This window comes from Cryptotermes secundus, unplaced genomic scaffold (assembly GCF_002891405.2).
Source record: "Cryptotermes secundus unplaced genomic scaffold, Csec_1.0 scaffold111, whole genome shotgun sequence".
NCBI lineage: Eukaryota > Metazoa > Arthropoda > Insecta > Blattodea > Kalotermitidae > Cryptotermes > Cryptotermes secundus.
This window is the reverse complement of record NW_019733319.1, coordinates 1,015,063-1,040,225: the sequence shown is the minus strand read 5'-3', so window position 1 is coordinate 1,040,225 and position 25,163 is coordinate 1,015,063. Positions and strand designations below refer to the sequence as shown.

Here is a 25,163-nt window from a genome sequence, read left to right as displayed (position 1 = left end):
TGCTATGTACTGTGCGAAATCAATCGATCTTGCAAGAATACATTTTTGGACATCCCTCTTCTAAGAATTCCAATTGAGTGTGTTAGTGTGGCCAGCTCAGGGCAATATGATATTATAAACACAGCACATATCACGTCTCTGCTGTTTATAACTTCATAGGAAAGAAAACACGCCATTCATAACAGATTGAACGACTAAACCTCTCCCAAGAGCAACAGGAACTTTGCTGCAAGACAGGCATATGTAACGATGACTTAGCGCACCTAAACAAATGCCTCATTATATATAGTACTTTTGACAACAGGCCAGCGAAAAATTTAACAATCTACAGCAAAACCATCAATTATTATGGGCGTTATAACATACGTGTGCAGCTGGACGAAACATAGACGTCGAACCCCCCCCAGACGATTTAAATACCCGACGAAACATACACGTCAAACCACGCTGAACGGTTAAATAATCTAAGAATCAACCAACTATGCAACTAAATGCCATGTCACTGCCTTACAACACACTGTGACCTATCTATCTTCACCTCATAATTCATGCTTGTCTTTAAATCTTCATTTTATCACTCCCAAGAATAGCATGGTCAACAGAGAGTTGTGAAATTATGAACTGAATACTCACTTCTCTAATATCCTCTTGCTCTGTGCTGAAGTTCAGATTCTTGATGAAGAGAGTGGTGTCTGGCTCTGGGGGTTCATCTTCATCAGATGAATCATCACTGTTTTTACCTGTGTCTGCTAAGGCATTCTCATTGCTGCAGCTATCATTTGCTAGAAATATGAGACAGTATAAGCACACTGAAATATATGACGGCTGTTCAAATGAAACTTATTCAAGGGTGTAACTGAATGATAGCTGTTGGTACTGCTTGGATGCATTCTGCACTTAAAATGCTGGCATTAATTGTGCCATACCATTTCTGTTTGCTCTAACTGGCTGTTCTGCTGCACACCCAGTGGTCAACTGATCACCTCAGACTGCTAGCAGTGCTAAGAATGGGTTTCATCCAAACAACATACATTAATATTAAATTTAATCAGATGACAGTAAGCAGATTATGAGCAACAGAGATGAAGCATCTGCATAACATTAAGACACAAACAAGAAGTTACAAGATAATAAATTGGGACATTAGGCAAGATCCAAAAGTAGAAACACAACATAGAAGTTGCCAAAATTTTGGAAAGAGCATTATGGATATGACAGTGGAGACTGGTTGTAGAGAAGGCCAAGGCTCACCCAGGGCTGTAGCTCCAAATGGTAGGTAGGTATTATGGATATGAGTTACGCATTGATGGCAACAGGATTCTTTTGAGAATATGAAAACTGAAGATGCTGTCTAATGCTACTGTTGTTGCTATATTTACATTTACTGTGCTCCAATGTCTTGTCCTCTGTGCCTGGTTTTGATGGTGGCGATAAGAAGGTATCAGATGGAGCCCATTCCAGGTAAAGTGGAAGATGTTTAAATTTCGTATATGCCAATTTTGTGAAGGCAGTCTTTGCTTCAGATGGTTCTAGAAACTCAATAATGGCTGCAAAAGAAAACACATCAATGCTGAAAACAGACAATACCAGTGTTAAACCTAGAAGTTATATTGACAAGGAAAGGTTATTTTATAATTAAGTACATATGCTGTAAGATAAATTGCAAATACTCTAATGAACAAGGCTAGCCACCACAGCCAGTCTAGCCATATAAATGGCACCGAACACAGGTACATGATATGTTGGTACTTGTGTATGAACAGTTTAAAGCATAAAATGCACAAGAAATTGAACCATTAAAGACTTAACATCCTCTTCTTTACTACAAAAATTATAATGCATTGATACAGTGTGAGATTAAAAGGTTTAGCCATGAGTTCGGATCAGTGACCTCCACTAACTGGACTTACCATGTGGCATTACAAACAGGATCCCAAAATCATTCAACAAGCAACTGAAGAGAGGCACAATGGGTTAATGCATCTCTAGTATGCCCTACCTAAGTGATTTTCATAATCCAAAATTTTATTTGTCTCTGAAGTGTTACACATGTGGTAACTTCTGGTACTGTGAATGCAACAACAGATTTCATAAATATGCTTGAATGTGCTTTGGTTCACCGTTTCTTGAGAGGCTGCATTAAACAGACAGGCTAACTAACTAACTAACTAAATAACAACTAACTCCATGGAGATGAGCCCTTCTTGAGAAGCTGTCAATTGTGTAGCTATTCAAGAATTTCCCATCATTTTAGGGAACCCAAAGACTCATTACCATGTTCATAAGAGCCCTCCACTGGTCTCTATCCTGAGCCAGACCAATCCAGTCCATAACATCCCATCTGGGGCATGCAGTAGCATAGTTGGCTGAGGCATTATGCTACAAGCCAGAAGGTCACGGGTTCAATTCCCGATGAGGTCATCAGATTATTTCAATTGATCTAATTCTTCCATCTGCACTATGGCCCCAGGGTAGATGCAGCCTCTGACTGATGTGAGTACCAGGAATCCTCCTGGGGGGTGAAGGGTAGCCAGTGCATAAGGCTGCCAACCTCACCGCCATTTGTGAGCAGATTGTCTAGAAAATGTGGCAACCTTGATGTCTCACAACCCCATGTGCCTTCACAGTCTGTTACAGGGACAGCTTTACCTATTCTCTATAATCAATTTTAATAATATTCACTTACATGTCTTGGTCTTCCTAGTGGTCTCTTTGTTTCTGACTTTCCCAATACCCTATATACATTGCTCTTCTCCCTCAATCGTACTACATGCCCTGCCCATTTCATCCTTCTTGACTTCATCATTCTAATTCTATTATATTACATTATTATACTGTAACGTGTCGGGAAACCAGAAGAGTCACTTCTATGGAAACGCTAGAATAGACCGTTGCATTGGAAACAACAGTCGCTCCATTGTAGTTATAACAGGAGTCTCCATGGTTATAACAGAGGGTTCATTTGCATAGCAGCGGGCGAGGGGATAAATAGCCCAGCTTCGGCGAGAAGCAGTCAGTCTTTGTCCAGCCACCTAAGAAGCCAGTCTTTATCCAGCCGTCTAGGAAGGGAGTATTGGAACATCCGCCAGAGAAGAGAGTTCAGTATCGGCCGAGATATTGTAAGCAGTAATTGTAACACTGCAAGTGGTAATGATTGTAAGGTGTGGGCGAACGGAATAAATTCGCTATATCGGACAACGGCGTGAATTTATTTGTAGCGTGACAAGCAAAACACGCTACAATACCTAACATCACTGACTCTGTGTACATTCAATAACTTAGAGAAGTAGTTTTTCCACCTATTCAAAATGTTGTGAGGAATCTGCAAGCAGATCACCATTCTCATCCTTCATTTAGTTGTTTCTAGGTTGGTAAGTCCTCTTAATGTCATTTATTCCTCTATACAGGTCTCTAATGTTCTTGTTCTTACTGTTCATTTTGCATTTTGGTGACGAGACAGTACCATATACTTAGTTTTCTCTGTGTTTACTTCTAGACCAACCTCCTTACTTGCGTCAATTAAAGTTTGTGCGTTTTCTTTATGGTATCTATATTATTATCTAGTAGATTCACATCATTGGCATAGACCAAAGGCTGATGTGTCCCATTTAAGTTCAGTCCCACCGGGTTTTCCTGGACCTTCCTAATGACATATTCCAAAGCAAAGTTGAAAAGGAGTGGCAATAAAGCATCTCCTTGTTTTAGACCATTCTGGACCCTGCAACCATTGCAATTTGGCTTGTTATATGCATGCATGTACTTTTTGCGAACTAATAACTATCTCCTCTGTCTTCACGTTATTAAAACTTATTTAAATCCTAGGGTGCTAATGGTTCAAATTTTGATTCCGTCAATGACATCACAGACTACAAAAGGCACAATTTTTGTATATTACATTTAAATTTGAGTTTCTACCCCAGTTGAGCATTTGAAAAGTGAGGCAGAGACTTTTACATGGTTATGGAATGGTTAATCTTCATCCCATATACTGACTTGTTTTCACCTTTAACGAATAAAGTATTCATTACCTGTGATACCAGTAGGTGGCATCACAACTCGTCCCAGTTCCCCATACTTCATGAACAACTGCCGCATCTCTGCCACTGATGTTTTGGCAGGCAGATTTTTAGCCAGGATGACTGTTTTGGATCTCTGCTTTGGAACCTAACACAGAAACACAGACACAGCACATTGTCTCATTATTCCCATTTGTCTTCAGTTGCTTCAACATACAGTGGAAATCCCTTTTAATGTTTGTCAATTCAAGGTTTTCAGTCATTTAACATTTAATGTTAATTACACCAATTTGGTAATACCAACATTAAACTGCCTCCAATATATGACTATGCAACTTCTTGTAGTCGTTCTTGTTGACTGTAGAATAACAACAGCCGAATGTGAAGATTTAATTTGCTTTTGGTTTGATTTCAATGACAAATGAACCGCTGGAGCCAAGCTCCTGAAACTGGATACACATATACGTGATCATAAACATCTATACTTACTATTTATGAAACACTGTTTGTAAGGCAACAGGTACAAACTCTGATGTGATATCTGACGATTTAACACAGACACAGACTCTGTACTTAAGTTATTCTCATGCATAAAATTAAATAACAATAATATTGGTTAACAGATCTGTAGGATTGGAAATCTAGGTAACACAAAAGCAGATGTTGTGAATTTTGCTGGGAACTCTTTGTTTATTTATGCACTGATCTTTTGTGCAATATACCATTTTTAAGACTCTTGATATAAGCATCATATAAATTATGATTTATGCTGGGATGATACAAACCAAAGTCAAAGTTTCCTGAGAATTTTAGGTGTAGAACCCCAATCACAACTTTCATTGAACTCTGTTCCATGGTTTTCGAGATAAAGCATGCAGATGGACAACACCTGAACATAGTTTCTTCTGCACTGTTCATTTTATGCACTTCACACAAAGCACATACAATATATACTATACTTGCAAAAGTAATATAAGGACTTTATGCACTTCACACAAAGCACATACAATATATACTATACTTGCAAAAGTAATATAAGGACATATATAATAAAGAAGTTTTGTTAAAATGTATATTATGAACTATCTCACTAACTGTTTGATTCATAAAAGTAATTTTTTATTCAAATAAGCCAACGGAAATTTTCCATTGATGCAGTAGAGAGAAGAGTTGTACCTGATTGAAAGCACTGAGATGGACACCACTCTCTTCCAAAAATTCTCGCATCTGGGACACAAACTGTGTTTCTCCCAAAGCCAATCTTACAGCGACACTTTGTTTCCCATTCGAATCCAGCACCTGAAACATGTAACACCTGCAGCACTGAAACAGACACTAATACACCTCCTTGTGAAGTAATTCCCCTCCATTTATTGTCTAATTAACTATACGACGTAGAGCTTTCCTTGAGGGCTGATAATTATTGGCATTCAGCCAGTCAAGAAATTTTCCTCCTTACTGAACTCAAACATAAACTACCAGGTTCACTAAAACCTACCATGAGACCATATCCTGAGCACATCCTGACATACCTCAATCTATAGTGCTACTTTTACACCAACCTGCTCAGTGAAGCACAGCACTCATTAATGCCTGCAACTAAGTGAGCCTTATCACCTTCAAAGTACTCCTTTCTTGCAATGATGCATCGCTCCCAACACTGTTGCCATTCTGGAAACAGTCCTGGTATGCCTTTATCGGGATCATGCATATCTGTGAATCTTCCACAATCACTTGAATTGTCTGAAATTGTGGTCCTTTCAGAGTGGATTTCAGTTTGTGAAATAAGAAAAAGTCTGTCAGAGCAAAGTAAGGTGCATAGGGTGGCTGAGGAAGTACAGTTGTGTTCATGTTGGCCAAAAAGTCATGAATCAGTAGTGATGCATGAGCTAGTGCATTGTCATGATGGAGGAACCAGGAGTTGGTTCCCCACAACTGAGGTCTTTGTATCCTGATATTTTCTCTAACATTTCAGCACTTTGAGATAATACCAGCAATTCACTGTTTGCCCCCAGTGTAAGAATTCATGAGGAATAACACCTCTGATGTCAAAAAAACGTCAACATGACTCTCACGTTTGACCTGAGCTGCTGTGCCTTTTTCGGTCTCAGCAAATTTTGTCCAATCCACTGTAAAGACTGCATTTTTGTTTCCACATCGTATCCATAAACATATGTTTCATCGCTGGTTATAATTTTTTTTTCAGAAAGCTTTCATCCTTGCTAGCACATTCCAAAAGTCCCTGACAGATGGCAACATGACTGTCTCTCTGATCCTGTGTCAGAAGTCATGGTACAAACTTTGAAACTACCCCATGCAGTTCTAATTTTGTTATAAGAATGTCATGACATGATCCTATCGATATGTTGTACTCTTCAGCTATTTCCTGCACTGTCAAATGATGATTAGAACGTACAACTCCATGAACTTGCGCAACATGAGCACTGTCACATGATGTTAAGGGACATCCCAAAGCAGCTCATCACGTTGAGAGCCGACTGTCCTTAAATCTCTTAAACCATTCAAAAAAACTTGTATGGCTCATGCAATTATCACCTTAAACGTTTTCCGTCATTTCATGAGTCTCCATAAACGTTTTCCCTAGTTTGAAGCAAAATTGAATGCACTTACTCAACATTGCTAAGACATCAAGTTGGTGTGCTATCTCAAAAGCGCTGAAACTTTTTGAACAGACCAATGTGACCACTCAGACAATGTAACATACCTTTTCCTTTGTTGTGTTGTATCTCTCTGCCATTAAATCTGCTACAGCATTCTGACCCAAAAATAGTGTGTTCCAATTGTGGGATGAGGCTGCTTCAGCCTTCTTCTTCAGTAATTGCTTCTGTTTGAATGTCAGCCCTTCTACTCAAGAGAAAAACATTCGTTAATATCTCTTCCTTCCCTAACAATGTATGAAACAAGAAGACAGTTTTCATTAAACCTCATATAAACTTACCACCATGCAAGGCCACCCATTCTTTATACATAAACACTCTAAGGGCTGACTAGCTGGTTACCAGTCCTATTCGTAGATACTTTCGAAGAAAAAAACTTTTTTTACACACAAAGAAAACTTCAGCGCCTAAACTAATCCACATTTTTCAAATGGACTGTTCAGAAATATCCAAGGAACACATACAACTTACATTTAAAGACGCATTAAATCTTCAACACTATTATTACCAAAACATAATCTCACTTTTCTTTGCATAATATAGTTTCAAACAAATGTTCTTCCTATAGCAACAAAATTATTAGCACTGTTGTTGTTGTTATTTATTGACTCACTGTCACATCACTTATCACTTGTAAAGACAACACCACGCGCTGCTAGAGGGAACAACACACAAATAAGGAGCAAAACTGCAGATTGCAGACGTCACACAACAATGGGCTTATGCATAGAAAAGCAGACTGCTGCAATAAACCATATGAAGAAAAGGATAAATATCTAAACAAGTGGACGACACTCCTTGTGAGGTGTAATAAGAATTTTACAAAATTTAAAGACAATTTGAAGATTTTATTTGATTTTAATTAAGTGAACTACAGCATGTGCTATCGACTTCATACAAAATTTTATCCAATATTCTTCTCTCAAGGTTAAGTCCATATATGTATAGATGAAATTATTGGGAATCATCAGTGTGGGTTTTGACGTAACAGATCAACTACAGATCAGATCTTTGGCATTCATCAGATATTGGAGAAAAAATGGGAGTACAATGAGACAGTACATCAGCTATTTGTAGACTTCAAGAAAGCATAGATTCAGTTAGGATGGAAGTATTGTACAATATTCTGATAGAGTTTGGGATACCCATGAAACTAGTTAGGCTGATTAAAATGTGTTTAAATGAAACATATAGTAAAGTCCGTATAGGTAAACAGTTGTCTGATAAATTTCCTATCCAGAATGGTCTAAGACAAGGAGACGTTTTATCGCCACTCCTTCTCACCTTTGCTTTAGAATATTCCATTAGGAAGGTCCAGGAAAACCAGGTGGGACTGAAATTAAACAGGACACATCAGCTGTTGGTCTATGCCGATGATGTGAATCTACTGGGTGATAATTTAGATATCATAAAGAAAAACTCACCAGCTTTAACTGATGCAAGTAAAGAGGTTGGTCTAGAAGTAAACACAGAGAAAACTAAGTATAAGTTGCCATCTCGCCAAAAAATGCAGGGCAAAATTATGACATAATGATAAGAAACAGATGTTTGGAAAATGTGGCCCAGTTCAGATATTTGGGAACGATAACAAATCAAAACCTGATTCAGGAAGAAATTAAGAGGAGACTGAAATGCTTGCTACCATTCGGTCCAGAACCTTTTGTCTTCTTGTCTGCTGTCAGAAACCTTAAAAATTAGAATATACAAAACTATAATTTTGCCTGTGGTTCTGTATGGGTGTGAAACTTGGTCTCTGACATTAAGGGAGGAATATAGACTGAGTGTGTTTGAGAACAGGGTGTTGAGGAGAATATTTGGACCAAAGAGAGATGAAATGACAGGAGGTTGGAGAAAACTGCATAATGAGGAGCTTCATAACTTGTACACTTCTCCAAGTATAATTAGAATGATCAAGTCGAGGAGGATGAGGTAACCTGCGCATGTAGCACAAATGGGGAAGAAGAGGAATGCATATAGGATATTAGTGGGAATTTTTTTTAGTTTGCATAGTGGGGGTGGAGTCCAGTTCNATAGGATGGGATGGTATGGATTGGAGTGATCTGGCTCAGGATAGGGACCAGTGGAGGGCTCTTGTGAACACGGTAATGAACCTTCAGGTTCCATAAAATGCTGGGAAATTCTTGAGTAGCTGCAGAATTGGCGGATCCTCAAGAAGGGCTCAGCTCCATAAGTAAGTACAGCATGTGCTATTTTAGCGCATACCTGTTAGACTATGATCATGTTGTTTTGAATCACGAAGCATGCAGCTGCATATGTGACAAATGGATAACATTAGTGCAGTGTAGCAGTTTTAGCATAGTAAGAGACCTGAAGATGGCCACTTAGGGTAGAAACATGTTGTGTCAAAAGTGAAAGAGATAGAAAGAAGGAAAAATTGTTGCCCTGTTGATGGACTGTGTAGTACATAAACAGTTTTAGATACAGTAATGCAAGAGGATGCTTAAATACAGAAATGTTATAGTTATTGGAATTTATGACCTGTAAGTGGACAATAAATCCAATTATCCAAAATCCTGTTTATAGTCACCCTAAATCTTGACAATATAGTATATATATATTTATTTTGTTTACCCTTTTCAAGGAGTTCTTCCAAGGACTGTTTGGCTTTTCCTGGAAGCAAATGAAGCATTCGGCCATGGAATACGGAACCATCCAATTCAATGAACGCTCTGGCTGCATTCTCAGGAACAAGAAATGTTACAACAGCATAACCTTTCACCTTTCTTGTATTACGGTCCACAGGCATAATGACTTCAGTTACTGGACCTATAGAAAAAGTCTGTTTTAGTTCACGAAGCAGCTTATCCATTCATATTCCATAAAAAGTTAAAAAGGCCAGTGTTCCAGTGACTTCTGATCACTGCAATACCACTGAACATAATGAAAACTGGAATTGTGGGTGGTGGTGATGATTTCAAGCAGTGCCTATGATCAGTAGTGCCATCAAGTTACGAGGTACAGCTGACTCTACAAACTTTGGAAAGGAGGGGTAGAGAAGAACAAAAAAGACACACAAAAGGGAAACAGTGAAAACACTGTGGTGATGAATTAATGACTATGGTTATTTATGAATTTGTTTAGTTCTATATTCATATACAATTTTTTATCATTCATTATTTAACAATATTACATCAACTTCCATGGGCATAATTTTTCCCATTAATGCATATGCCATTAGATAAAATATACAAAGTGTCTTTCCAGTTAAAATCTGTCAAACATAGCAGTTTAGTTTTTAACTTTTCTGGGTAACAACTGTAAATATATCACACTTCAAATAGTAGAAAAATAAAATACATACAATAATCTCACAATAAACAAAAATAATTTATTGACAATAAAATATAGGCCTACAGAAGAGAAACTTTTCACTATCTCCTACACTTAAATTTGAATTAAGACTAAAAAATCTTAGTCTTCTGTCCATAATATGACTGTGACGCTGACTAAGTACACCTGCTTGGGGGGTGGGCCACCAATGTTGCCAGGGCAACACTGCAGCACAGTGCTTCAAATCACTCCACTGCATTTCTGGTTACTGGCTACATATTGTGGTTACTGATTTCTAGGCAGTGAAACATAAACAGCACCTTCAAATACTGCTGCATGGAAGTTCCAATGGTTCAAATCACTTCAGCACCTATCTGTCACTGTTCAGCTGCTGGGGTCTCGATAATGAAATGTAAACAGCTACTTCAGCAGTCACCACTACCAGTTCCTGTTTCAAATCACCGGAGTGCCCAGCCACAGCAAGCACCAATTAGTTACTGGTGGCCACTATTTACTACAGTTACTAAGACAGTGAACTGTAAGGAGCAACTTCAGCCATCACTGTACCAGACATTCCATAACTGGCCAAGACAGTGATTAAATCACTATTACTGATAAATCACTCATCTCTACAATATCAGCTGGATCACTAACATCCCATGTTAATTCTCCCATTACATTTGTGTCCAAATAGCTGAAGTTTATTTAAAAGACTAAATATTGCAGAAGCCACCTAAAGGAGGAAACAAACTGAGTCTAAACAAATTAAATTTGCCAGAAGCATTGACTTTCAGACAGAATACGTGTAATTAACTCCATGGAGATGAGTATTTCCTGGAAGCTATTATGTGCTCAGCCACTCAAGAATACCATTTTCACAAGAGCCCTTCACTAGTCCCTATCCTAAGCCAGATGAATAAGTCCACACACCAAAAACCTATTTCTCTGAACCCATTTTAATATCCTCCCATCTATGTCTACATCTTCCAAGTGATCTATTTCCTTCAAGGTTTCCTACCAAAACTCTTCTTTCCCATGCATGTCACATGCCCTGGCCATCTCATCTTCTGTGAACTGATTATTATACGTGGTGCATTCTAAAAGTTCCTGAAATTTGAATTTTGTGCACAATGGTTATGAGTACATCAAAATACCGCTAGGTGTCTCCCCACACACCCTTCTTGAATCAGTGTGGCAAGCGGTGTCAAGTTGAGTGGTTGGGTTTATTGTTGGTGAACATATTTCCATTGTTGTGTTTCCATGAGTTTGCAGTTTTGTGACGGCTAACCTAAGAGAGCAGCGTGTCTGTATAAAGTTTTATTTTAAACTTGGGAAAACCGCTGCAGAAGCGCACCAAATGTTGAAGCAAGCTTTTGGTAACAACAGTTTAGGCCAGACACAAACTTACGACTGGTATAAGTGTTTCAAAAATGGCCGAACATCGACTGATGATGACAATTGTTCAGGACGGCCGTCAACTGGCACTACACCAGAAAATGTTGTGAAAGTTAGGGATCTGATTCTGCAAGATCGTAGACTGGCCATCCAAGGTCTCTGTAACAACTTGGAAGTAAGTTATGGTACATGTCAATGAATTTTGTCAAGAGGAACTGAACATGAAGATTGCAGCAAAGTTTGTGCCACGACTGCTGCAAAATGAACAGAAGCAGCATCACTTGGAAGTCTGCAGAGAACTTCAACAACAGCTTCAAGAGGATCCAAACTTTCTTTTGAAGGTTGTCACTAGTGACGAAAGTTGGGTTCATGGCTACGATCCTGAAAGTAAGCAGCAATTGTCACAATGGAAGAGCCCTTCTTCACCTCGTCCAAAAAAAGCTCGACGAGTCAAGAGCAACATTAAGTCCATGTTGATCTATTTTTTTGATACTGATGGGTGTGTTCATAAGGAGTTCGTCCCTCCAGGTCAGACATTCAATAAAGAGTTCCATCGCGATGGTCTAAGGTGTTCGAGGGAGGACATGAGAAGAAAACATCCAGAGAAGTGGCGGACGAATGACTGGGTACTTCACCATGACAACGCATGACCACATACGACTTGCACTGTGCAGGAATTTTTGGCTAAAAACAAGATGGCAGTTGTTCCCCACCCACCGTACTCACCAGACTTAGCTCCATGAGACTTCTTTCTCTTCCCCAAGATGAAAATCAAGTTGAAGGGGCGAAGATTTGATACAGTTGAGGAAATTCAAGCGAAAATGCAGATGGTACTAAACACCCTAACAAGGAAAGACTTCCAGGATGCATTTCAAAAGTGGCAGAAATGCTGGGATCGGTGTATGCGCTCGCAAGGGGACTACTTTGAAGGTGATGGTGCAGAATAAGATCCAGGTAAGATGTAATAGTTTTCATTAATATATTTAGGGAACTCTTGGATTGCACCATGTAATATTTGGCAAAGAGTAACAAGTTATGAAGCTACTCATTATGCACTTTTCTCCAGCCTGCTATCATCACTCTTAGATCCAAACATTCTCCTGAGCACCCTGTACTCAAACATCCTCTTTACTACAATAGGAAGAACTGCCTCAGCAGTGGAAGAAGAATACATATAGACATAAAATTTCCGTATACATTAGATATATAATTTGAAATTGAAATTTCACAGACAATTGAAGTTACAGGGTGGTTCAAATATGACCGAGACTGATTTATGTGTAAACAAGCCGCACTGCGCAGCAGCTGTTCGACCTTGAGAGTAAAGCCACAAACTCTACCCTCCCTCCTGTTCAGGTTAGAACCTGTCCTGCCTGGGAGTTGCTAGAGTGATGAGCAAACAGAAGATACCATGGAGCATGAAACAACACATTGTGATCAAATTCCTTGTTGGAGAAAACGTCCCTTCTCCTGAAATTCACGACAGACTCCAACAACAGTATGGGGAAGTGTCTCTCACGGACCTGTGTGTTTGAGTGGTGTAAGTGCTTCAGAGAGGACAGAGAGCATGTGGAGAATGAACCACATGATCATCGGCTGCGAACACCTATCACCAAGCCAAACACTGATTGTGCAGGTGCACTTATTCGTGAGAATAGGCGCATGACTATCAACGAACTTGGAGCAATGCTGTCCATCAGTGTTGGTAGTGTAGAAGACATCATGAAATACCACCTGCATGATCACAAGGTGAATGCATGGTGGGTACCACGCACTTTGACGGACATGAACAAAATGGTGCGCATGCAAGCTGCCAGTCGTCTCCTACAGCAGTTTGAAGAAGAAGGTGATGCATTTTTGAAGTCTATAGTGACCACTGATGAAACGTGGGTGCACTACTTCATTCCCGAGTCCCAGAAGTCATCATGCGAGCGGCGGCATACCAGTTCTCCCAAACCCAAGAGAGCGCGGAGGAGCCGTTCGGCAGGAAAAGTGATGGCAACATTCTTCTGAGACTGGCAGGGGTTTATCCATGTAGACTTTCTGACAGATGCCAGAACAGTCAATGCAGCTTATTAGTCAGACCTCCTGGCAACAGACATGAAGGAAAAGATCCGGGGAGTACGTTGAAGACTGATATGTGCAAGTAAGTGTTTGGCAATTATGGTTTTAAAAAAAAAAATCAGTCCCGGTCATATTTGAACCACCTTATACATTATACAAAAAGCTTACTTGCCAATTTTGGAACATGAAGCAGAAACTTTGGCATGGACTATGAAGAATGTAAGCAGATTACAAGCAGTAGATATAGAGTTCTTACTGTAACAGTACTTCAGACAATCAAATCAAGCCCTTTTCAAAGGGTGCCTCAAAATAACACACAAAAATGTGAACTACATTAAAAGGGACCATTGGGATTAAAAAATGTACAGTCATACAATTAAATTAAACTTAGTATCAAATTCCGGCAGAACTTACTCAAGCAGGAGGTGAAATATTACGTTCTAAGATGCACAATCTAATTACTTCTATTTGGCATAAGGAAAAATTGCCTGATCAGTGGAAGGAGTCTATTATTGTACCAGTTCACAAGAATGGTGATAAAACTGACTGTAGTAATTATTGGGGGATATCACTGCTATCAACTTCATATAAAATTTTGTCCAATATTCTTCTTTCAAAGTTAAGTCCATATATAGATTAAATTATTGGGGATCATCAGTGTGGATTTCAACGTAACAGATCAACTACAGATCAGATCTTTTGCATTCGTCAGATATTAGAGAAAAAATGGGAGTACGATGAGACAGTACATCAGCTATTCACAGACTTCAAAAAAGCCTATGATTCAGTTAGGAGGGAAGTATTGTACAATATTCTAATAGAGTTTGGGATACCCAGGAAACTAGTTAGGTTGATTAAAATGTGTTTAAAAGAAACATATAGTAAAGTCCATGTAGGTAAACATTTGTCTGATAAATTTCCTATCCAGAATGGTCTAAAACAAGATGCTTTATCGCCACTCCTTTTCAACTTTGCCTTAGAATATGCAATTAGGAAGGTCCAGGGAACCCAGGTGGGACTGAAATTGAACAGGACACATCAGCTGTTGGTCTACGCTGATGATGTGAATCTTCTGGGTGATAATGTAGATATCATAAAGAAAAACACAAACTTTAATTGATGCAAGTAAAGAGGTTGGTCTAGAAGTAAACACAGAGAAAACTAAGTATATGTTACTGTCTCGTCACCAAAATGCAGGGCAAAATCATGATATAAAGATAGGAAACAGATGTTTTGAAAATGTGGCACACTTCGGATATTTGGGAACAACGACAACAGAGCGAAACCTGATTCAGGAGGAAATTAAGAGGTGACTGAACTTGGGTAATGTTTGCTACCATTCAGTCCAGAACCTTTTGTCTTCTTGTCTGGTGTCCAAAAATATAAACATCAGAATATACAAAACTATAATTTTGCCCATGGTTCTGTATGGGTGTGAAACTTGGTCTCTGATATTAAGGGAGGAACATAGATTGAGGGTGTTTGAGAACAGGGTGTTGAGGGAAATATTTGGACTGAAGAGGAATGAAGTGACAGGAGGTTGGAGAAAACTGCATAATGAGGAGCTTCATAACTTGTACTCTTCTCCAAGTATAATTACAATGATCAAGTCAAGGAGGATGAGGTGGGCAGGTCATGTAGCATGAATGGGGGAGACGAGGAATGCGTATAGGATATTGGTTGGAAAGCCAGAAGGAAAGGGACCACAGGGAAGACCAATGTGTAGGTGGGTGGACAATATTAGAATGGATCTTAGAGAGATAGGATGGGATGGTATAGATTGGACAGATCTGGGACCAGTGAAGGGCTCTTGTGAACACGGCAATGAACCTTCGGGTTCCATAAAATGTGGTAAATTCTTGAGTAGCTGCAGAATTATTGGCTCCTCCAGAATGGCTCAGCTAAATGACTAAGTAAGTATTTAAATAAGTTGCATACATATTTTATTACCATTCACCACATAAGACCAACACCATGTTGAAGAGTGACACTAAGCTATGGCAGCAATTAGTTCACTGGTGCAATTAAACTGCTTTATAAAAACTGAAGAGCAAAAACATATGATGAAATTCCTTTCAAAGTTTCAGAAATGAAAATGTCTAATAAATATTTAAAGGAAGACCAAAAAAAGTAAAACGAGTGGCTACAAATGCAAGATAAGCATTAATGGCAGGCTAGGAAAAAGTGGAAAAGGCTTTGTTATAAAATGACCTAAACTGAAGGAAGTGTCAGTGTATACTGACAACGCTGACATATCAATGCATTGTCAAATAATTAGAATACACACCATTAAACGATGTGCACTGATGGGAAAAGTAGTTTGAGCCAGACGGAGTTAGCACATAAACTTATGTTACCTGCCTTGATTGAAAGCTTTGATAGGGTAATCAAGGCAATAACCCTTCTTGCAGTCATAAATTTCTCAGCTTGTTTCCAAAAAGGAAAATCCATCTTCTAAATTAATGTATGTTCATATATCCTCTACCAACCTTTGAGTTTAAGTTATGAAATGCTTTCTTCATCTATTGAAAATTTAATGGTTTATCTATATGTGCATAAAAATGATGCAAAACTCACCAAATTTATTGAAAAGTTGTTCAACGTCATCCTCAGTGACTGTGTAGGCAAGATTTCTAACAAAAATTCTTCCAGATTCTGCTATGCATTCTTCATTCCTCAAACTTTCCTCCTGGTCCTTCCAATTATTTGTGTCCCTTCCTGTTGCTGCTTTGGATGTAGTGTCTTTCTCTATATATCTTGTTACCATTATCCTCCTTCCAGCTGTATGCAAGGAAACAAATCACTGATTCATCTTTAGATGCTGTAATATCTGTTATATAGTTAAATCCTCAACTTCAGCATCCAGGGGCTATGAACAGTTCTGTCTTCCGGGATATAACACCATGTAGCCTGCTGAAAGTCACCTGACATTGCAGAGCATCATGTCACTACAAATTCAGGGTCTAAGAACAAGCCAAGCAAGAAACCATCATGACCTGCTTAACATTGGTTTCTTGCAAGTAGCAAAATAGACACATATTAATCACTCTATCTTCCATATAGTGAGAGGCTAAAAACAACCTGGATTCACATGATCTATCACACATAGGAACCTTCAATTCCACATGAGAAATTTCCATAATTTATAATACTCTTCTAATATTTTTTAACATTTTTAGTTATTTTAGTTGTATAACATCTAATTCTTTATTCATATTCTAAAGTTCTATATTGCTATTACATAATATCTTCCAGCATATTAATTACCTTCGATAATTTTTAAATACAGTTTTTTGTATAACATTTCATATTTTAATATTGTACTTCTCATCATAACACAAGGCACAACTTCCACAACTTTTATAATATGGATCCATATTGAGAATTCAATTAACCTTGACATATTATACAATTATGTCTGATGACACTTCCATGAGGACTGAAACATGTAGCGGTACGCAATAAAAATTCAATCTATGAAATAGTGATTGACTGTAACACCATTTTTTGTGTTGATGGGTACCTTACATAACCATATGATAAGATGGGAACATATGATGAAACTTGTACTTATGTAATTCTATGCTTTCCTAAGTCCAAATATTTTCCTTAGCACTTTGTTAAACATAAGTTAAATTTGAACATAAAAAGGTAAGTGAAATGAATCACAGTACTAGATTAAGCAAGGGAAACTAGAATATAATTACAAAAAAGATTTGTACAAGAATATATTTTTCAAAAATAAATACACAAATATATGTAATAAAATTACATCTTAATAACCATATTCTATGAAGAATGACCCACTTCTTTCCGGGGAAATGTTGCCTACAATCTGCATGCATCTTAGAGTGTGAAAGTACAGCACAATTCCTTCCAAAGTATTGCCTTCTAAATTTGGACTAATCTTCTATTAAAGTGAGTCTTGCAGTCTAGAAATATGTATAAACTTACCTAAGAAGGTTAAATGCTTAATTAAAGCTTGCTTGAGTTCCTTTTCTGATCTGAAGCCAACATAAGCAATACCTTTACTTCTTGGAGGCAACCTGACACTTTTAGGTTTCAGGGGGTGAAAAAACAGTTTCACATCTTTCTTCTTAGCTTTGTATGCCAATCCTCTGATTTTTACTGTAAAAAACTGAGTCGATGGAGTTTGTGACTTATTCTCATTTTTTTGCATACAATCAGTCTCCTTTTCATTCTTTAAATCATCATCTACTTCAGCTTCTTTCACAGTTTTCATCTTCAAATACTGAAATGAACATAATACATAATAAAACTGGAAACACAGGGTATACACGTGATATTTCCAAGCTTCTTCTCTGTGTAAATGAATAAATAAATACATTGAGTATGCATTTTACAGTATTTTGTCTAGAAGCATTCATGTCAGACATGTACCTCTTTCAAAGAGAAAAATCTCTTGGAATTGATTATAAAGAGGTTCATTGTAAAATAAAAATATATTATTTTAGGTAATACATAATTTGTTTCAACCTTGAAAAGTGCATGATTTTATGTGTGATCTCTGACCCTACATCCTATTTCTGACAGACCTCAGCCCCCAATAGCATGTTCCTCACTCAATACTCAATAGCTAAGACAGGGATATAACCTCCTGTAGTGGCACCCCCTCGTTGGTGTCTCCACCTTATCGTGGTGAGGGGGTTTGAGCATGCCAAGGACCCTGAGAGCTATACCAGCGGTAGCGTAGCTACTGGCAGGGCCTCCCTTGCTGGACAGGTCAAAGGGTAGGCATCAGACGAAGAGAGACACCAAAAACTGATGCCGGAGGCAGCGTCATCAGTAGCGACTTGAAGCACAGAGCAAATGACGCTCGAGATGGTTCAAGTTCGTATAGCAGCAGGCGTGACCAGAGTGGTTTGAATGGCTGCTGTACTGCGATGTGGAAAGCAAATGGAAAAACTACCACATTATCACTTTTCCTGGATAGTCTCTTTCCAACAGAGAGCTCTAGATCGCATTAAATGGAGGAATTGTTTTGGAAGAGACTGTGGACCTGTCGTCTTGACAGATTACTGATGATGATGAGTGGCACAGGAATATGGTATGATAAATTTCAATACCTTCAATACATATAAGTGAATCTCTAAAATATAAAGAATTGTTTCAATCATATACAACTGCCATATGCAAGAGAGAGATTTAATTATTAACTGCAGTCTACAAGAGAGGAGGTTTGAAATTATGCCCTTTGGTTATATAAAAGGTCAAAAATTATATTTCTTACATATATATATTTCAGAAAACCATACCTCTAGATCAGATATCCTTTTCTTGGCAACATTGTTCTCAATTTCCTCTTTTTCATTTTCAGATTCTGAAATGTCACCACTTTCATGACCTGAATCACCATCTGCATTTAACAATTGCTTTCTGCCAGGCCTTATGTTTCTCGAGTCTTCATTCACCAATGTATCATTACTCCATAAAGCTTTGTTGCCCTTTGCATGAGTCTCCATAAACTCAATAAACAAAGGGTCATTTTTATGCTGAAACAATAATCATATTAAAAATATCTGGTCAGGTTTTAGCACATTCACTCCACTGTCCTTGTAGTGTTAAATAAATAAGAAGAGACAATGAAACTTCAAAGGGTGATTTTAATATATGGATGAAGTTGCACAGTCGGTGATGTGAGAGTGTTAAAATTGGAATACACAGTTAACCTTTAACAGTCGGCATTTAAACCCCCCACGACTGCGCTGCTGCCGGAGTTAATTTGACGTTGCCCTTTTAATATTGTAGACTTTCAGAAAAAAACTGCATATTTTCCGTTCTATGCAGCTTAGAAATACGAACTAAAAACCGCCTGAAAGAGAATGAAATTTCCTACAATATATCTATGGCAATTTTTACAAATAAAAATTAACTGTGATTGTTATGTCATGAAATTCAAAATATACTCTCTATTATATGTGTTATGAAATTCCAAAAGACTTACCCATAATTTTTTCTTCAAATTTGAGACGTCGTTATATCCAAAATACATTGACACTATACACCAAAATGTTTGGTCAGACTGTACACGAGTTTCAACTCGTTGCGTCGTGTAAGTTTACGCTAGTATAGATACGGCGTGCGGGAGCGCGGAAAGGCAGGGTTTGCTTCAGCGCGTTGTGAAGGTCACACAGACCTCACTTCTCATACGCTTGTTGACAATCTGGTTCAGTCTCTCGCTTAGCGAACAAACAGGAAGTTATTGTTTCTATCTGGCTGGCCGGACAGTGTTGTCAATGTTCAGTTCCAGACGACTCAATGAAAAATCTTGGCTTCCCCAAAGAAACAGTCCGCCACTGACTCACAAGCTGATAATTCAGACACTCACTAAACACGTCACTTCCTTGAGAGCTACAGAAGCAGTGATCTGCCCGCACAGAGGAATGTTGGGTCATCTTTTCTGTGAAGACGCTTCAAATCTGTTTGGCTGACCAAGTCACAAACAGTCTTATCTTCATGTAAACGAAATCGAACCCAGTGCCATGATGAAGGGTTTTATTGTTCAGAGCCAACAACTGGACCTCTGACTTGAACTTGCGTGGGTTTGTTTTGGTTTCAAACTCAAGGTCTAACAGTCAGCACTTCTAAGGTGAACACGTGTCTTGCGTCCAGTATACTGGACTTTCGGCATCTTCGAGGTCACAGGTACCGTCCGGTATACCGGACTTTCGGTCGTTAAAGGTTAAACAGGACGCTGCAATACAACATCTGGTCATGACACAAGGAACTTTTCATACCACAATTTAATGAAATTGGACCTACTATATGAAAAATCATCTGTGTGGGATTATATATGCATACTATTCACTACATCTGAAAGTCAATAATCTAATTTTACAAACATGTTTATAGCCCTTAGCATGTTACACAGATAAAGACATCATGTGGCACCATACCATTAAACTGACTTATTACATTCCCAAGATGAGAACAACATTTGTGCCTTGGTATTATATATTTTACCTGCTAATAGGCCATCTTACAACAGTGAATTAAGTAACTCCTATTTCAGTACCATACTCCATTATATAAAAGTGTTCACACAATGACTGGGGTTCATATAGACAACAATGAGGGATTACGATATGCTATAATGAGTCTACACCATCTATAAAAAGACAAAACAAACAAACTCCATGGTTTTAGTCCGCAAGTGAACTATACAAACAGAGCGAGTGACCTCCACTTGTTGAAGTTAGTGCCAACTTTAGCGGATAGAGGGTGGTGCGTGGTCAGCCCAACAAATCCCCACAGCCATTAATTTCGGTTTTCTAGACCGGAGCAGCTATTTCCTTGAAACAGCTCCTCAATTATCCTCATGAGACTCTGTGCACCCTCTTTCAGACCCACTACTTCTCAGAAAATCTGGTAGCGCCGGGAATCAAACCTGGACCTCTGGATCTAGAGCCAGGAACTCTGACCACTAGACATCAATAAATCATGACTGACTGCTGCCAATCCTAATGGAAGCTACAGGAAATGAAAACAAGGAGATATTAAGTAAATGTACTACTGAATCTAGAATGAAACAAATTATGTCTAAACACCATCCCTTAAATTTTCTTTTCTATTGCTAGTGGGGCGGGACTAAGTCCCTTGTACTGCGGCCACTTCTGGCCTATTGTACCAGCCCCAGATGATAGGTGAGGGTGATTGTGGAGCAATTGGTGGAATGAAGATTGGCAGGGGAAACCGAAGTACTCGGAGAAAACCTGCATAAGCACCGCTTTGTCCACCACAAATCCCACTTGACCAGACCCGGGATCGAACCCGGGCCACTGCGGTGGGAAGCCAGTGACTATCCGCTTGAGCTATGGCGCGGCCACCTCCCATAAAGTAAAAAATGATGCATATAAAAAAGGAAACAGTGTGGACACATTAATACTTAAGCATAGTGTACAAATGACCCAAAATAAGTCATGAGTATCTCAGCCTTAATACCTTGTCTACAAGTTCTTGCACTTTACAGTCTTTCTTCTTTTCTTTTGCAGATTTCTTTTTCTCCTCTTGTGTCTCATTGTTCTTACATCCCTCATGCTCTTTCTTATATGCTGAGCTGTCCAATGCATATTTGCTCCATGCTTTTGGCTTACTTGGGTCACCTGCAATAACAAGGAGTCCCGTATAAACTGTAAAATCTGTCTTCTTATTGCTGATTTCCAGACCTACAAATCTTGAAAGGTAATGTACATTCACAATCCAACAGAAATTCAAAACAACTCATGTGCTGGTGTGCTGCACAGACAGTCATAAGATCAAAGAAGTCCTTGTCAAGTCAGGATTTCTATTGCTTGCAATTGTAAATTTGTTACACATTACTATAATCATCATCCTTCTTCGACGAAACCAGATGTTCAAGTGTAGATTTTGTCTACATTAAATCTGGTGGACATAGCACAGAATTTCACAATGTTGTCATCTTTGTAATTGTTGAAATAAACCACATTTCATGCAGAATTTGTACATTTACAATCTATCTCCATAACAAATTTCATAATTCATTAGCTATCAGCAACAAACCAAAAGATGAAAACAAACATCACATCGAAGCCACAATTTCTTACTTTCCCATAGAGGATGCAGTACATATGAAAAAGTATTATGAGCATGAGAGAATCTGTAGGATTGGGCTCACCCAGCAGCAGTTATGGAGGGTTCTATCTTCAGGGATATAATGCCATATAATCTGCTGAAAGTGAACTAACATTTTGGAGGAACATGCTTCTTTGCAAATTGCTTCATGCCCTATTTAACATTTGAGGTTTTCACAGCGGTGACTATAAATAATGCCATCTTCTGTGATGTGGCACCATGTAGATCTTGTGTAAACCGATGTTTTGGAGGAACATATCGCCTTCATCTTCAGGGTAGAAAAATCCAGGAGCAAGGAACCAGCAAGAGCAGGTGGCTGCAGACTGAGTCACCAGTTGAAAACACCCAATTATACATATAAGAACGGGAAGGGAGGGAAAGTGGGCCAAATGGGAAATCAATAGAGAGGAGAGAAGAAGGGTCTGTGGAGATGGGTCAGCAGGTAGCAGGCCAGAGCCAGTACAGGGTGGGTTGGGAAGGGGAAAGAGGCAGGACTACCAGGACAGCATTGACCCAATAGCCTTGGGGCTAAGTTTCTGAGCATGCATCAACCTGCGTAGCCTTGTAGATCTGGCACCATGCTTGTTTCTTGCTAGGCTTCTTCTAGGACCCTGAAAATGGAGGCGACATGTTCCTTCGAAACATCAGCTGACTTTCAATGGCTTACATGTCATTATAACCCAACAGAGAGAACACTTAAAAAATAATGTGACCTCACAATTTGATGGATCTTCATGTTTTCAGCATCCCTGAAGACAAATCAGTGGTTTTTGTCACGCCATCTCTGGCTGTATATAATGAGTGACACATAGGCAGCATGGTATCTAACTCTCTTTTCTTTTGAAAGGAAAGAAAACTGTCTTTCCTCCTTTACCCAGAACATTCCTCATATGTGTTTCATTTGAACAACCCTCATACATCTTGCTCATGGCCTTCAACGTGAGAGCATTGGTAGTTCAATTGTAAAGCGATTAGCTGTGGGCTGGATGGCCAGATTTCAATACCTAGCAGGGACAGGATTTAACCTTTGTGCCACTAAGTTCTGACAGACTTTAGAGTCTAACCAGCCTCCATTGTGTACCAGGTGTTCTTCCCCAAGGAGCAAAGTAGCCAGAGTGTGACAGCAACCAGTGATCTCTAACTAGTGTTGAGATCTAGAATACAAAGTTTTGTTTCTTTTTGTGGTGTAGCGTTTAGGGAAAGGGACAACTATACCTTCAACTTTGCCCTTTATACTTGAAATTCATGCAGAAAAAGAATCCTTTACCACTGTATCATAAAGTTCAGCTAATCCTTTAAAACAGAAGTGTGATCTCTTGTTCCCATGAATTAAAATGTTGACACTCTTTAATTATTCACCAAGTTTAAGCTTCCAAAGTGTACTCAGTTAGCAATCTGCAGTTTTTGTGCCTTCTTTTGATTTTCCTCAGATGTGGATTTTTTAAAATCCAACAAAAACAAATAACACACAAAACAGTTAATCATGTTATATGTATAAAAATAACTATCTAAAACTAAACACAATGTCACTTGCCTAAACCAGCACATATTTCAACTTTTATCCTGGAAGCCTTGATGCAACTATTGTTAAAGTACTCTAGGGCATTTTGTGCATCTTCTTCAGTCTTAAAACCTACAAATCCAAAGTGACGGAACTTTCCATCCTTTGTATGCTTTAACTGGACATCTGTTACAATGCCTTTTTCACTAAAAATTTCATGGAGTTTTCCCGTTGTAATCTGCAAAATATTAAGTAGAGTTAAAATTAGGTTACAGCTTTGTAAATCATGCACAATCTTACACTACTATTAAAATGCTGAGAAGAAATACACCTTCTTGAGATGCATACAATGTCATATTAAAATTCTGCTGTACTTCAGTTCCAGGTAATAAATTATTATCAACTGCAGCTACATGATGGATCACTTTTGTAGTCTGCCAATAACATACTAGGTTGCTGGTTAATTCTGGGGTTACTTAGCAGTGCTTTTTCAAGTACATAGGCTGCATTGCGTCCAGTTTCTAAGGTTCTCCCAAACCCCCTCAGATCTTCATTTTCAGGATCATTTAGAAAGATTACTGCCATTGCTTATTATGTGAGTTCTGATAACATAAGCAGTCATTTCTTGTTTATTTGGACTCTTAACAGCATAACATGAACTGTTTACGCAACCAACAAATCAGGGCCAGCAACTTTCCTGTATACAATTTCTTCGATAATTCCGTGTAATGCAGTAACATCTCGTCCACGCAATATCGGTACCTGGCCTCTTGTAAATTTCATATTAGAAGTGAGGTTATGTGACCTCCTTCGGAAGATGGTTACAAAACGCTTACTTTTACAAAGCTGTTCACAAATGTAGTTGGATGTTAATATGTCTAGCACCTATTCGATATTACTATACATAAACAAGTGTAAACAGGAGCAACAGCAAACTGAACCTGACCGAATAGGTACACTCTGTCTCAGTAACACTGTCATAGCAAGCCATTCTTCAACTTACGCTTCTTGGTAAATTCTTCACAATTAGTCGTGACATTTTATCATACTTCGGATTAAAGACTTATTATTTTACATACGCTATTCTCACATGCCTACACGCTATAAGCCAAGCCATTTCTCGATACCGCACATGGCCGAATTAAACTATCAATAAATCGAATCAGTTATATCCACAAATCGAATCAGTAACTATCGAGGGACAGATTTCAGCCCAGAGGAGGCAACGGAAAGCGCGATCTTTAACGATCTTTATTGTATTGTGGTACGGAGCCGGAATGGTCGGAATGACCAAATCAGTAGAACTAAGTACGGGTTTGACGTCCGGATACTCTGCGCTCGTTTCCCTGGGTGGTAGTACTGGTTGTAAGTTGATTTTACTCTTCATTATGTCCGCACGGGCTCAGGAGCTCACCCAGCCTCTCATCTTGTGAGAACAGGGGCCAATTCCCTCAGAGGCAATGCAGCAGGGCTGAAGCAGACCATTCGCCTTCATCCAGTGCCTAAATTAAGAATGCGTGGAGCCATAGATCCACTCCCCCATACATATTCATGGCATGGTGAATAATTAAGCACAGAAGATAACTTTAGTTACCACATCTCCAC

General features: G+C 38.7%; 1 protein-coding gene across 2 annotated transcripts in view; it reads right to left on the bottom strand.

Annotated features, from left to right (window-relative positions):
- The window catches only part of LOC111867898 (probable RNA-binding protein 19), a 30,900-nt gene extending 6,026 nt beyond the window's left edge, over positions 1–24,874 (bottom strand). Inside the window, exons 1-12 of one of the 2 annotated variants that reach the window (XM_023858113.2) lie at positions 24,562–24,874; positions 23,592–23,796; positions 21,407–21,567; positions 18,721–18,957; positions 17,399–17,696; positions 16,022–16,225; positions 9,287–9,481; positions 6,742–6,881; positions 5,193–5,315; positions 4,029–4,164; positions 1,380–1,547; positions 634–782 (exon numbers count right to left, since the gene is read on the bottom strand). In XM_023858113.2, coding sequence (XP_023713881.1) covers positions 634–782; positions 1,380–1,547; positions 4,029–4,164; positions 5,193–5,315; positions 6,742–6,881; positions 9,287–9,481; positions 16,022–16,225; positions 17,399–17,696; positions 18,721–18,957; positions 21,407–21,567; positions 23,592–23,796; positions 24,562–24,597 — 2,052 coding nt within the window. In that variant the 5' untranslated portion in view covers positions 24,598–24,874. Of the gene's footprint in view, positions 1–633; positions 783–1,379; positions 1,548–4,028; positions 4,165–5,192; positions 5,316–6,741; positions 6,882–9,286; positions 9,482–16,021; positions 16,226–17,398; positions 17,697–18,720; positions 18,958–19,409; positions 20,141–21,406; positions 21,568–23,591; positions 23,797–24,561 lie in introns of those variants that run through there. The other variant, XM_023858115.2, reaches the window with a different exon arrangement.
- Between the last annotated feature and the right edge of the window lie 289 nt (positions 24,875–25,163).